The sequence below is a fragment of the Armigeres subalbatus genome, chromosome 2, assembly GCF_024139115.2.
Source record: "Armigeres subalbatus isolate Guangzhou_Male chromosome 2, GZ_Asu_2, whole genome shotgun sequence".
In the NCBI taxonomy this organism is placed as follows: Eukaryota; Metazoa; Arthropoda; class Insecta; order Diptera; family Culicidae; genus Armigeres; species Armigeres subalbatus.
This window is the reverse complement of record NC_085140.1, coordinates 55971312-55987396: the sequence shown is the minus strand read 5'-3', so window position 1 is coordinate 55987396 and position 16085 is coordinate 55971312. Positions and strand designations below refer to the sequence as shown.

At 41.8% G+C, this 16085-nt stretch overlaps 1 protein-coding gene across 1 annotated transcript in view; it reads right to left on the bottom strand.

The window, feature by feature from the left end:
• Positions 1-11115: 11115 nt before the first annotated feature.
• LOC134214407 (3 beta-hydroxysteroid dehydrogenase/Delta 5-->4-isomerase) overlaps positions 11116-16085 on the bottom strand; it is a 44471-nt gene continuing 39501 nt past the window's right edge. The window contains exon 4 of the mRNA XM_062693786.1: positions 11116-11882. Within this exon, the coding sequence (XP_062549770.1) occupies positions 11275-11882 (608 nt within the window). The 3' untranslated portion in view covers positions 11116-11274. The remainder of the gene's footprint in view (positions 11883-16085) is intronic.

Sequence of the window (16085 nt, the reverse complement as noted above, 5' to 3'; positions counted from 1 at the left end):
GCTAAAGCCGGAAAGGTTCGATGGGCAGGGCATGTTGCAAGGATGCCGGACAGTAACCCGCAAAGATGGCGTTCGCTTCCGATCCGGCAGGTACGAGACGGTGTGGAGCGCAGCGAGCGAGGTGGGCAGACCAGGTGCCGAACGATTTGGCGAGCGTGGGGCGCATTCGAGGATGGAGAGATGCGGCCTCGAACCGTGTATTGTGGCGTCAAATTGTTGATTCAGTGTTATCTGTTTAGTTGTAAACTAAAGGAATTGATGGTGGGCAAGGATCTCTACAGGTAATAATAAACATTGAAGACAGATGTTTGGGCCGCAAGTCAGGGTACAAGTATTTAGGAGTTAAGAGAAGCTTAATCTTTGTAATAGTGCAGAATGTCGAGGAGAATTAAAAACGTAGCACTTATATGGGCAAATCTTGAGCTTGGTTTGATTGATGCGACTGTAACAGGTACACAAACAATATATTTATTATCAATCCACGTGACTTCAAAATAATCAATATTGTGGCAGGTGTTATAAGCAATAGCTCTACATTTCTATGTGCTTTTTGTACTATAATGATGCAAAATTTAGGCGAGAAGTTTGGATCCCCCCGTACAATAACTTCGATAACGAAGAATTACTATTCTCAGTCAGAGGAGGAAACCGAAAGGAAGCCAAACCATTTTTCAACTGTAATAATGTCCCTCTTGTCGAAAGTTGTGATGTAGCATTTATTATGTAATTGCACCTCCTTCGTTGCATTTATTATTGGGTATTATTTATTTATTTATTCAGACTAAGGCCGCCCAAGCAGCACAAGTTAGACAAAAATGGTTGCAGCAACTTGATTGTGACTCAATCTGGTCACATATGAGTTGCAGTAACCTATGTGGAACATGTGTGCTGCTAGGGCGAAGTGGCCTGTGCGGTATATAAGAGTCTTCTCCATTCGGCTCGGTCCATGGCTACACGTCGCCAACCACGCAGTCTACGGAGGGAGCGCAAGTCATCTTCCACCTGATCGATCCACCTTGCCCACTGCGCACCTCGCCTTCTTGTGCCCGTTGGATCGCTGTCGAGAACCATTTTCACCGGGTTACTGTCCAACATTCTGACTACGTGCCTGGCCCCCGCAGTCGTCCGATTTTCGCGGTGTGAACGATGGATGGTTCTCCCAGCAGCTCATGCAACTCGTGGTTCATTCGCCTCCACCACGTACCGTTCGCTATCTGCATCCCACCATAGATGGTACGCAGCACTTTCCTTTAGAAAACTGCACACTTGGTCCTCCACGAGCATCGTCCAGGTCTCGTGTCCGTAGAGGACAACCGGTCTAATGAGCGTTTTGTAGATTGCCTGTTGGGTACGGCGGCGAACTCTATTCGATCGGAGCGTCTTGCGGAGTGCAAAGTACGTACGATTTCCAGCCACTATGCGTCTCCGAATTTCTCTGCTGGTATCATTTTTGTCAGTCACCACTGAGCCCAAGTACACAAATTTTTTTACCACCTCGATTTCGTCACCACCGATGCAAACTCGCGGTGGGTGGCTCACATTGTCTTCTCTTGAACCTCTTCTTATCATGTACTTTGTCTTCGACGTGTTAATGACTAGTCCGATTCGCTTGGCTTCCCTCTTCAGTCTGATGTAGACTTCCTCCATCTTCTCAAAGTTACGTGTCATAATATCTATGTCGTCGGCGAAGCCAAATAGCTGGACGGACTTATTGAAAATTGTACCACTCGTGTTAATCCTTGCTCTTCGTATTACCCCTTCCAAAGCGATGTTGAATGCCAGACACGAAAGATCATCACCTTGCCCTAGCCCTCTGGGCGTTTCGAAGTGACTCGAGAATGCCCCTGAAACTCGAACTACGCACATCATCCGATCCATCGTCGCTGTGATCAACCGTGTCAGTTTATCCGGAAATCCGTGTTCGTGCATTAGCTGCCATAGCTGGTCCCGATCGATTGTATCATATGCGGCTTTGAAGTCGATGAATTGATGATGTGTGGGCACGTTGTATTCGCGACATTTCTGCAGTACTTGGCGAATGGCGAACACCTGGTCTGTGGTGGAGCGTTCGCCCATAAAACCCGCCTGGTACTGCCCCACGAACTCCCTTGCAATTGGTGCTAGTCGACGGCAAAAAATTTTGGAGAGTACCTTGTAGGCGGCGTTCAGCAATGTGATTGCGCGATAGTTGCTACAATCCAGCTTATCACACTTTTGTAGATGGGACACACGACACCTTCCATCCACTCCTGCGGCAAAACTTCCACCTCCCAAATCTTGGTAATGACCCAGTGCACCGCTCTAGCCAGTGCCTCACCTCCGTGATTAAATAGCTCTCCTGGTAGTTGGTCAACCCCAGGGGCTTTGTTGTTTTTCAGCCGGCCAAACTCCTCCTAGATTTCCTGGAGATCCGGAGTCCTGTCCTGCGCACGTTCTCCCAGGTCCATCACCATACCGCCATCTTCGTCTGCCACATCGCCATTCAGGTGTTCTTCGTAGTGCTGCCGCCACATTTGGATCACCTCACGCTCGTTCGTAAGAAGGTTCCCGTTTATGTCCTTACACATATCAGGCTGTGGCACGTGGCCCTTACGTGAACGGTTCAACTTCTCATAGAACTTTCGTTTGTTATTAGCGCGGTACAGTTGCTCCGTCTCTTTACGGTCTCGATCTTCCTGCTGACGCATTTTCCTCCGGAAAATCGAGTTTTGTCTATTCCGCGCCTGTTTATATCGTGCCTCGTTCGCCCTCGTGCGGTGTTGCAGCAATCTCGCCCATGCTGCATTCTTCTCTTCTACTAACTGCTCACATTCGCCGTCATACCAGTCGTTTCTCTGATCCGGGGGCTCCGTGCCAAGTGCAGCGGTTGCGGTGCTACCAATGGCGGATCGAATATCTCTCCAGCCATCTTCAAGAGACGCTGCGCCTAGCTGCTCTTCCGTTGGGAGTGCCACTTCCAGCTGCTGCGCGTATTCTTGGGCTAGTCTACAATCTTGTAGCCACCCAATTTTCAGCCGCGGCGTCCGACTTCGACGACGTACACCGTCGAGAGTTTTGAGCGCAGGCATACTACAACGAGGTAGTGGTCGGATTCAATATTCGCACTGCGGTAAGTGCGGACGTCCGTGATGTCGGAGAAGAATTTACCGTCGATTAGAACGTGGTCGATTTGGTTTCCCGTTTCTTGATTAGTTGATCTCCATGTGGCCTTGTGGATATTTTTGCGGGGAAAGAAGGTGCTTCGGACTACCATTCCGCGGGAGGCTGCGAAGTTTATGCATCGTTGGCCGTTGTCATTCGATACGGTGTGCAGACTATCCGGTCCAATGACCGGTCTATACATTTCCTCCCTTCCTACTAGTGCGTTCATGTCACCGATGACGATTTTGACGTCCCGCAGTGGGCGTCCATCGTATGTCTGCTCCAGCTGTGCGTAGATCAAAGCGACGATGGATCGGATGATGTGCGTAGTTCTAGTTTCAGGGACATTCTCGAGTCCCTTCGAAACCCGCAGAGGGTTACGGCAAGGTGATGGTCTTTCGTGTCTGGGTCTGCTATTCAACATCGCTTTGGAAGGAGTAATACGAAGAGCAGGGATTAAAACGAGTGGTACAATTTTCAATAAGTCCGTCCAGCTATTTGGCTTCGCCGACGACATAGATATTATGGCACGTAACTTTGAGCAGGATGGAGGAAGCCTACATCAGACTGAAGAGGGAAGCTAAGCGGATCGGACTAGTCATTAACACGTCGAAGACAAAGTACATGATAGGAAGAGGTTCAAGAGAAGACAATGTGATCCACCCACCGCGAGTTTTGGAATGGAGAAGACTCTTATACAACGCACAGGCCACTTCGGCATTAGTCTGAATAAATAAAATAATAACCAGTCCAATCTTGGGGCTATACTACGGAACGATGCCGACAGTGAGAAGCGAATATTGGAGTTTCTACATGTGACGAAACTGTTTCAACATTTATGAATAAAAGTATGACGAAACAACAATGATGTTGGAAAACAAAAATAAAAGTGATGCAAATAATTAATGAAAAAGTGAACAAAGACTTGTAGTGAATGAGATTGATACTTCGATTATTTGGAAGAAATGGATACCATGAACAATTCTTGCAGTGTCCTAATATCAATGAAAAAAAAGCGTTGCCCAATTCTATTCAAAGTACTGCTTTATTCAAGCTTTTGATTTCTAAAAGCGTTTGGAAGCACACACGATGATAGGTTAGGTTGATGATTGCGACGTTGGTTAATGATGAATGAAAGATGCGACATGCGGAGCGGGAGTATGAAAGAAAGAACAGTGCAAGTATGATGATCTGACGGCCGAGCGGTGGCTGGGCGAAGTGACAAAAGAGTGAGTCAGTCTATTGACGATGTTTGGATCGGGATGTTGTGATTTTTGATTGTGGTTGACAATTCGTGTGGCATCTTGCTTTCGTTCGGCGGAGGTGGTTTGATTTGAATACGACAAGACTGAAAATGTGTAATACCCTGAGTGATAAAGGAAAGGACGAAATAATTCAAAGTGAACTTAAAAAAAGAAACAACGTGAAGAAGAAATCTAGTAATAGTGTAATTGAAAACAGCGTTCAGGAGAAATACAACGAGAGCAGCCTATGGAGAAACAAGCGGAACCAATGATGCAACTAACAGATAAGCAATACCATACCCATATACATGTATACATTATTTTTTTATGATGAAATTTGCGTTTGACACGAATTCACTGTAATGGTGTAAAGTGTCTTAAATAAAATAATTTGAAAAAAGATAAGAGGTATTTCCAACTTTAAAAGTCAACCACTTTTTTCCCCGCATTTCCCCGGGGAGATATTCAGTTGTGGATCATTTTTGGGATGTGTACTTTCAGATTCCCACGGAAAATCTAACGCAAACTTGCGCCATTTTGAGATAATGCGATTTGAAAAAAATGCGCTTGTCCCTAAACTTGTCTTTTTTCCTTAGTGTCCATCATAGCAACACAAATTTCAATATTCTACTATAATAAACGTTCTTCCCCATTTGTTCTTGATATTTTGTGAAAATTCAATGTCGTTTGGAAATTTATATATTTTTCGTTGCAAGAGTCAAAATATTAGGCCCCTTACAAAAGTTAGTCGCGAAATGATTGAGATTGTTGCTTAGCAACATTTTCCTGTTATGACAACACCAAAAACATCTTATATTCCCGAAAAAGGGAAGAAAATATTTTTGTCCGCCTGTTTGTATGGGGAGGCCCCACAGTGCAGTGGTGAGAAAAATGGTTATCTTTCTTCCCATGTTTTGCGAAAATCAAATGCTGTTTATTTTGCCTCTCCAAACTGAATGAATCTGACGATGCGCCACGATAAGTTGAAGGTTCAATTGAGCAGTTCTCGCGTGATTTTTGAAAACGTCGTAAGTCCAAAAGAGAGGCTCTCTTTGTTTACTTTCTCTTTCGATTATTACAAAGCCATACTAACATTTACATTGAATTTTTCAGCACCTGTCTGAAGAAAATAGCTTTGTCTAGTGTGCTGAGGTGAAAATATTGCAACAAATTTTAAACTAGCTCAGATATTAGCAAAAGAGAGCGTAATGAAAGAGAGTCTCTCCTTTGGACTTACGACGTTTTCAAAAATCACGCGAGAGTTCTTCTCTTTGCTTTCAGTTCAAGTGGTTTCATTTATTTGGTTTACATCTAAACAGATAACACTGAATCAACAATTACGGCCACAATACACGGTTCGAGGCCGCATCTCTCCATCCTCGAATGCATTTCACGCCCGCCAAGTCAATCTGTATCTGATCAGCCTAACTCGATCGCTGCGTCCACGCCGACTCGTACCTGCCGGAACTTGAAAGTCCTCCTCGAGCATGGTCCATGTCCGTAGAGGATTACCGGTCTTATCAGGGTCTTGTACATGGCACATTCGGTGCGGTGGCGAATCTTTTTTGACCGCAGTTTCTTCTGGAGACCGTAATGCAGGGCTGGTGGCGAGTCACTTTTTAGCGACTTGGTCACTATTTTGAGTCTAGTCACTAAAAAGTCACTATTTACTTCCAAAAGTCACTAAAGTCACTATTTTTCGGAAAATGGTCACTAAAGTCACTATTTTCGCACCGCAGATTGTAATCAAGTTCAAAAGAAAAATAATTTGTACCTGCTATCAAATATTTAACACCACATGAAATGCAAATCTGGTTGCAATGCATTGTGAAAATCAATTATGATGTTATTTTTCATTAATGGAACAGATTTGAGGAGTACATATCGGATTGAAACCAATTTTATTTATTTACCCTTTCCTTCCCATGGTAGCTGTAGAGCTCCATCAAATTTTGCACCTTCCAACATTCATCGAATTATTTCAACAACAAAAAGCAGTATTTGGCACAACTTTATGGTTTCATTAGACTGCAAATATAATCAATTTTGTGTAAAAATAGTTAAACTATTGAAAACAATCAAGTAACTATTGATTTACAATCAAAAACTTTTTTTTCGTTTTCCACTAATGTTAGCTATGCCAAATAACTTTTGTTCTAGCATTTTTATCATAGATGATTCCTTCCTATTGAAATCTATGAAAAAAGTCGTGGGAAAGAGAGGGTTAAGAGCCGCTGCAGGTAAGCCTAAATGCTCTCCGCTGATAGTAAAAACAGCTGTATCAAACGATAATGCTTACATATGTCAAGTGAGGCTCAGGAAGAATAATCAGCGATAATAGGAAGTCAATGATGGAATACATTTCAATTGGTTATGATTATTGAATCTGCCTTGTGATTCTTCGGGATTCAATAAAAGTCTCAATAAAAGAATTTGGAAGTAAGATATGTCAAGAGTTATTCAAGCACAGGTCAGGTCAGAATCTAACCGTTAGATGGTCATTTTAGCTAATGAGGGGGTTCATTTCTACTGGAAAAATTTCGTCACCTCTGCTTAACTCCTAAGTGGTGCTTCGTAGGTTGTTGTATCAAAACATTGATTTTGCTACCACACGCACATTCGATTCTGTATCATGTTCACAGTGTCCTCCGAAAATTTAAGATGATTTGGATAAAGAATTCCCTTGTAAAATAAAAGGCCGATATAAATGTTCAAAAAAATATGTTTCTCACTCCGGATTTTTTTTTGCTCAAAAATAATAGTTTGAGGGGATAAAAATGATTTTTTTTTATTTTCATGAATATTCAAAACACTGTTTAATCCGTGAATTTTTTTTAAGATGTATACATTTTATTTTTTTTTCTAAATGTTCCGAAAACAACTAATGTGGAGGTGAGAATCTGTCATTTAAGTCTCCCATTTTTTAAAACTTTGGTTGCTAAAGTTTCCCGTCTAGAACTTATAATTTACTAGAATTTCTGGATTTCGAATCAGAAAATCATGGTTCTAAAATTCCAAAAAAGCTTTTAAATTTTCTTCGACAAGCCACGTCAAGCTCGAAACCTAAAAAAATGATTAAATTTGTTATTCAACCGCTATGTCAATAGAAACATCTTATTTAAAACATTTCTTTTTAATTTTGATTTCTTCAAATTTAAGAACCCTATTAAGGGAAAATTCATTAATTACGTAACGTAAAAATTGGCCATATTTATTCCCCCTCCCTCTTATTTCACACTTTTTGTATGAAACATCTAAAAAATTTAATGGATCCGCACACTTTAGGTAACCACTCTCTCCTCCTTCAAGCGCTACTAGAGATGTCGCAAATTGATCGATTGCTTCGATTTATCGATTAATCATTGTGAATCGGGAAAAAATGGGATAATTATGTGTAGAACGGCAGTCCAGAACTTGCTTCAAAATCGTTGTTAAAATTATAAACATAATTTTTTGTAACAACTTGAAACTCAACCTGTTCTCCGGTAGCAGGGACCTTTACGTAGCGTGTTAAGAAATAAACATTCCAGATTTCAAACGAAAAACATGATCAATCTACGAATTATAAGATGCAAACGTAATTTGCAGTTCACTATCTAGTTATAAACATCATATAGAAGTCACTATTTGGTCACTTTTTCTGAACTTAAAGTCACTATTTGGTCACTTTTTTCGTCATCGTTGGTCACTACAGTCACTATTTTGAACGGCATTCATCGCTACCAGCCCTGGTAGTGGCCCGACTTCCACAGATAATGCGCCTTCGTATTTCACGACTAACATTGTTATCAGCAGTTAGCCAGGATCCAAGGTAGACGAATTCCTCGACCACCTCAAAGGTATCCCCGTCTATCGTAACACTGCTTTTCAGGCGGGCTCGGTCGCGCTCAATTCCGCCCACAAGCATGTACTTTGTCTTCAATGCATTCACCACCAGTCCAAATTTTGTTGCTTCATGTTTCTGGCGGGTGTACAGTTCTGCCACCTTTGCAAATGTTCAGCCGACAATGTCCATGTCATCCGCGAAACAAATAAATTGACTGGATCTGTTGAAAATCGAACCTCGGCTGTTACACCTGGGTTTCCGCATAACACCTTTTAGCGCAATGTTGAACAACAGGCACGAATGTCCATCACCTTGTCTTAGTCCCCGGCGCGATTCGAACGAACTGGAATGTTCGCCCGAAATCTTCACACAGTGTTGCACACCTTCCACCGTCACTTTGATCAGTCTGGTATGCTTCCTAGGGAAGTTGTTCTCGTCCATAATTTTCCATAAGCTCTACGCGGTCTACACTGTCGTATGCCGCGCCGCCTTGAAACCAATGACCAGATAGTGTGCTGGGACCTGGTTTTCACGGCATTTTTGAAGGATTTGCCATACATTAAAGATCTGGTCAGTTCATGTGGTGGCGTTGTTTATATTGATCGCTCTAAAAGTTTTTAAATTGTTTTGGGTTTGAATCCCGTCGCGGTACTAATTTTTTGTGAATATGCTTTCAAAACGACCTGAAGGAATATTTGGTGGAGCCGGCGCTTAGGCATTTATCACCCGCCATTCTATCCGGGTAAAAATGTTGTGTTGGATTACTTCCTCACAAGGGAACATAAAAAATCACACTTCGCTAAATGAATTTATCCTAGGTTTTTTTTTCTTCATATGAGTGAGAATTCCGAGGGCTGCATATACTACACCATCCAACGCTAACAGGCTGCCAAGATATTTAAGTTTTCGGCTTGCCCGGCTACCGTAAAGTACGAGGTATTGTTCGTATTGACATCCAACGATTTGGTCTTGTTGTCGTAGATGGTGGGTCTGATCGTTATAACTAATTTAACCCGAATTAAGCTCCTGACGATAAATCATATAATATCACGCTTCGTTGAAGATGAATACATATTTCATAATATAAAACTGAATGCTGGAAAATTGAGGAAAAAGTGACAGTCGTTCAAAAGGATCCAAATGGCACTTGAAAATATACAAGCCTCCATTATAAAAATAAAAAAAAATCAAAGGTAAAATTACGAGTGGCAGAGGGAAATCAGGAGGCAATGGACATTTAATCGTGGGGATAATTAAAATGCAATTAAAATATTGAAAAATGTATTAAAAGCAAATTCGGTATGAATGCATCGAAGAGATGAATGCAATTTCAGCCGGAAAATGAAGCTGCATTCAAGAGGGGCGGTGTCAGAAGCGGTGAAACGGATGACAGAAAACATCAGGTTGAGCACATTAGTCGGAACTAATGAGTAGTAAATTGGTGATAAAAACAGAAGCCGAATTGAAACTGAATTAATGTTTTTTTTTGTTGGAAGAGAAAGCGAACATGTTCATCAGAGCATTGCATGCTGTGATAGCGGGCTGTGTTTGGGCACTATGATAATATAATGCAATCAGGATTCAATCATTCACCTGATTCATATTCGGATAGGGTACCCGTACCCTTAGTGGAGGTAGCACCAATAGTGGAGGTAGTGAGGTTTTAATGAGATTTATAATATTTATACACTTTACGATGGTTTCAGTTGATGCGTCGTGTTTTAAATATCCTGTTAAATGCAACTTATCCTAAGATTTCGCTTCGAAAACTATTGAAAACAATGATTTTCCTTAACGAAATTGACTCCCTTGCACCTATAGTGGTGCAACTGTACCAATAGTGGCGAGTCTCATAAGAAACCAATGGATAGCACCGCTATGGGAACCAAAATTAATGTTTACCTCCACTAAAGGAACAGTGTACCCATAGTGGTGCAAGCAATATTCGGTAATTGTTGATGTTAAATGACATCTATCTCATTTTTGTTAGCAAATTTATTAGTTTATCTATTAGCTAAGATATTAAAGCTGTAAATTTCCCATAATTATCAATTTTTAAAAAATATTTTCTTTCGTAGATCTACTAATACCTCCATTATTGGTACCGTTACCCTAATTCATTATCACCACCACACCAATCACCATCAATGAAGTGCAAAGAAAGCGATTCGGCCAAGTGCAAAACAGTGCGATAACATGAGTAAATGAAGCCCCATTGCCATGTCGCTGGTACAATAGTGGTTCGCATTGGAAATTAACCATATGCCAATGAAATCTGATAAAATACGTTTGAAATTGAGTTATTTAACAATGAAGTGGGTATTGAGTGCCGAACTGAAATAAATTAATATGAGAGATTTGTTATACAAATACACAAAAGGTTCAGTTACTATAGTACTGTACTGTACATTATTACCTATAAATAAAATAAAGTTGACTAAAATGCGGTACTATACAAAAAATTCCTAGGAGTTGTAAAGAATTTGAACAATTTTACTTAAGACTTACCTTGATCCTTTCGTTAGGGTGAAATTATGTGCAGAACTCTTAAACCTCATGGATTATTACAATCATTGGACGTAATTGAATTTCGGCGTCGAAACCCGATAGCATCGGTGGCCGCCGCCGTTCGGGTGGTTGCAGTAAGTTTAGCCTTAATAAAAGTTTAATTAATTTAAGAATGTTTCTCGCTACTTGAATTTGCTTCCGAGACGGTCACGTTCTTCAGTGATAACATCGACCGTACTCATCGATGTTTATTCAAATGAAGTCAATTTGAAATTTTTAATTAAATTTCTGGGAAAATCTTTTACTCATCTGAAAGGTATCACGCCATCACTATAATTCGGGGGGTTAGATGTTAGGTGTTTCGGATTATTGAATGTCTGATTTGGTTTTGTTCACCTTTCGCCTTGCTATAAATGTACATGAACTTAACTACACTATGATATGCCTTTGAGTATTTGCGAAGTGGTCAACCCGCTTCTTGCGGACTGAAAATGTTTGCAATTCTAGAATTATACAATGAAGTTTCAATTATCGGCCAGATTCCCGACTGGATTTTCATTTGACTTTCAGCTTCTTCAGCTTATGCTGCTGGCAGTAGTCCTGATACCATTTCTCATACCAGAGGGCCGAATTGGATACCGCCTTTTCCTCGCTGTAGATAGGTTCATAATCCAGATAGATGGACGCCCGGATCCGATTGTAGAGTAAAATCGATGACATGTACGAGAGCAGACCGCACGGGGGAAAGCTCAGTTTAATTTTCACAATCGGATTAAGCGCTTTAATCAGCAGCTCGAGCAGGAACGCCAGGAAGAAGGACAGAAATAGTGGAATCTGGTACCAGGACGGCCGGAGCTTAAGCGTTTCATTAGCTCGGGATAAGCGCTGACAGAAGCGAGTGGTGTCCTCGATGCCGGAATCATCCGTAACGAACACCGGGTGACCAGCAATTTCCTTCGGTTTGGCCTGTAGGGCTTCTTTGGCGCGGAAGTGGGCCCATGCCACATTGCCGGCGTAGACCAGCTGTTGCTTTCCTCCTGGGCCGGCAAGTTTCGGGATTTCTCCGTTGAACCGGAGAGCGACTTTAATGACGGCTGGGATGAATCGCTGGTCGCCCTCCCCGAATACCACCGGTGGTCGAATGGCAATCGTTTTCAGCATGCCTGTAATTGAAATATACTGCTTTGTAGAGATAATGTCCGACGGATCGATATGTACTACAGTCAACGGTGGTCGCCGCTATCATCGGTTTTTCGTATTTTAATTGCGAATGGGCGATTATTGCACAGGTGTATACAGTAAGTAAGAAATGCACAGTCAGCACTCGGCAGTGGTGGAACGCGAATATGGATGGCAGATGATAGCGGAATTTACATCAAATGCTGAATCAGATCTAGATTTGCATGTGCAAAGAGAAGTATTTGCGAGAGCCGAATAGTAACCTTCTTGCTGGTTTCAGAATTGACGCAAATCTGTAGAACTTAAAAATATCATAGAGTAAAGGTACGGGTTTTAATAGTCTCATTGTTTTCATATTTGCACTATAAATGGTACCAAATTATTCCGTTTCTTATTTTTGTGTTTTTCCTTCCTTGTACACCAAGGTGTAATAAATAGGAAGTAACTATGTTCACTTCAAAAACATCTTTTATATAGCAATCAACTCTTCTCGATAAACTGCGGTAATGTATGTCTGTGTGTATGAGCGTAAAAAGTTCACTCAATTTCAGGCGCCTATCCCAGAGGGGGTAGAAAGATTTTTTTTTTCTTATGGAGTTTGGCAAGTATGACAGTATCCTCTTATTTGGGGCATAAATTTATACTCCAATGTCAAAATGCTCATATAGACGAATTTCGCGCCAACCCTTCTATGGGGCTGGCAGCACCATCTCAGAATCGAATGAAACTTGGTGAGCATAAAGATATGGTATTTCTAAGCCATACTAAGCATACTTAGTTTTTCAAAAATTGTCAAGAGTAACATTTGATGAGGGCCTAATTTTTTTCATGGATTTTTTATAAATCGATGTAACTCTAAAATGACAAGACCTACAGAAAAGTGTTTTATGGCGGACTGTCGTGAAATTCCCAGAAGTTTTTTTGGAAAAATATCCAAAAAATAAAATATCGATTTCTACACTGAAAAAAATTAGTTTAAGAAATTAAAATCGATATTACAAAAAAACCTCATCTCAGAAATCGATGAAATTTTTTGTGCAGATAGGTATTTTAATTATCTTTTCTGTGAATAATGTTCTTGTGACATATTTAAAGAAAAAAAGTTTTTCTAACAAAACCTTTTTTCATGTCCATATTGAGTGAAAATTTATCAGCGTGTTTTATGCCTATAGCGCCAATTATAGGTTCAGCAGCCTATCATCAACCAACGACACATTTTGGACGTATAAAAATTTGTTTGGAAAGCAATTTAACATAATCTAACATAATTGTGGATCAACATTTGAAAAGGGTCTATGTTTTATTTGACTTTTTGTACCGAAGTAACTTAAAAACAATTACAAAAAAATAATTACTTTGAAAACGGACAATGTTGCCGAAACGAAACTGAAGTGATATTTAATTGTAATAGTGGAAAAGAAGATGTTGTTTTTCAGTGTGCGCGACAGTTGTGGACCCCTCGTCACTGGGTAACGCACATTAAGGACGGTTGAGACTGGTTAACTGAAACTGTAACTTTTCGAAGATGTCATGCAAATGTCAGTAAATTAGGACAATTTTCGTTGTCATTTGTGATTCCAAATTGTTAGACACACGACACACGTTGAAATTCAATAAATTAAAAGTTAGTTTTGCTTAGTTTCTATTAATAAATTACTATCGTAAGTATTACAAACACATTAAAATTGTACACTCAACACTCATTAAATAAATAGTTTGAAGGACACTTATTTCAACGTAAAAACTTGTTACACGAGGACGGATTTGTGAACGAAGAAGACTAGATATTGTGAGTAACCTAAAACTATTAAAACCTAAACAAAAGTAAAAATAAATAATTTCAGCTTAAAGCTTACTCTGAACTAAAAGGACGAGTTTGCCTTCGAGAGGTCCGAACGTCTCCGTGTCTCCGTAACAAGGACTTTAAGAATATCTATACGGATATTGTATAACCATGTCGAGTGATGAGCCGAAAGGAAGATCTAACCTCAGATCGAGTCAATCTACCGACTCAGTACAGCATCGGTGTATGGTATGCAGTTTCCGAATGAAGCTGATAGAAAGATGGTCCAGTGCGATGTATGCGATCGTTGGATTCATTTTATGTGCGCCGGCGTAAACGATAGCATCGAGAACGAAAATCGAAGCTATATGTGTGTGGCATGCAACCAGCCTGAGCCGTCCGTGGCATCAACATCCAACAGTGTACGAGAAGCGAGGATTCAACTCGAGATGCAACGTTTGGAAGAGGAGAAGCTACTCCAGGAAAGGTTGCGAGAGGAAAGAGAAAATCAAGAACGGGTCCTGCAAGAAATGACGATACGCTTGGAGCAGGGAACGCGGAGAAAAGGCGATTGCGGCAAAGCTTGCTTTGGAGAGGAGCACATTCAACAGAAGTATAATCTGCTCCACACGCAGCTGAGCGACGATGGAGATGTACGTAGTGTGCGTAGCCGCGTAAATAGTGGCACCAGCAAGGTAAACAACTGGATGGAACGGAATGCACCAGTAACCCTAAGTACCAATCCTGGTAGTAATACCACTGGGCTTACGTTACAGCAAGAGGCACGTCACAGTTCTATCCCAAGCACCTCCTTAACTACCACGGTTCTTCCTATCACCACTGCAGCATCCCAAGTCAGCACATCCACTCATGCAGTCAATGCACCCGACATTTCGCTGATTGCTCCATCGAATTGTGTGTCGTCGCTCCCAATATCATTCATGCCAAGTCAGCCTCTATCAGTGCAGTCGTTAATAACACAGCCAACAAATCACATGTCGACTATGTGGTGTTGCAGGAAACCAATACCCGCTCCGTCGACAAACACGCGAGAGAGTGCAATCACAGCTTCTACGTTTCGCCAGACGAGCCATGAAAACAGTCTTTTTGTGATCTCACCAACAACATCCACGACGGTTGCATACGCACTACCTACAGCATCGTGTAGTACGATAGCGCCGGCTTCAGTCTCATCGTATAGTAAACAAACTGCGATGATGCCCACATCAACTCTACCACTACACCCACAGACATCAGCAGCCGAGTATCGCACATCGCAAGCAGTAGTAATGCCATCGATAACTGTACCGTATGTGCAGCCATCTACGTTTCCTTGGAATGTATCATTGCCACCCCAGCACACCAGTCTACACCAACAGGCACACCGCCGAGAAGTCAAACAACGAATGGAATGACGGGGAAGTTCCCCTTTCTGGCTCAGCACCGGACGACATCAGACAACCGTGCATCGCATATAGGGCTAGGTGCTGCCGCGAATTCTTGTTTTGATCAGTATGTTCCCTCGGTCGGTGCGGTAAGTAATCAACACTGGGGTAATGATTGGCAAAATACACAACAAAATCTGTGGAATTTCATTCCCAACCCTTCAATGTCGCAATCTGTACCACACGCGATGGGATACTCAGGTAATCAGGTATATCAGGGACACATGGGAAATCAAATTAGGATTCCGCCATCTCAACCGTTGTCAACAGGGATATTACAAAGCGGTTGCTCGGCCCCGAACGTTTCGGTTTATCCAACTTCAAGTGTGTTAGGGCCACCGTGGCAACCGTTAGATGGGGCAAATGTGGGACCGAATGCGCAACAGCTCGCTGCGCGTCACGTCGTTCCGAAAGACCTTCCACCCTTTGGTGGAAGTCCTGCAGAATGGCCATTGTTTTGGAGCAGCTTTGAAACATCAACGCAAATGTGTGGGTACACTTCGGCGGAAAATCTACTGAGGCTCCAAAGATGTCTGAGAGGAGATGCAAGGAAGGCGGTGAATAGTTTTCTACTTCATCCATCAAACGTGGAGGAGATTTTATCAACGCTTCGCACTCTGTATGGTCGTCCGGACGCTATCATCGGTTCGCTGCTAAATGAAGTCAGGAACACTCCAGCACCGAAGCCAGAGAAGCTGGAAACATTGGTCAACTTCGGATTAGTAGTGCGCAATCTGTGTGCGCACCTAATCGCATCTGGACAGCACATGCATTTGGGAAATCCGATTCTTCTACAGGAACTAGTGGACAAGCTGCCAGCAAACGTTAAACTGGGATGGGCACTACATAAGCAAACGATGGTGGAAGCAGATCTTCGCAGCTTTTCTGACTACATGAGCTTAATCATCAATGCGGCAAGTAGCGTCTCTAGCGGGTTGGGAGAGATTCCCAAACCGGAT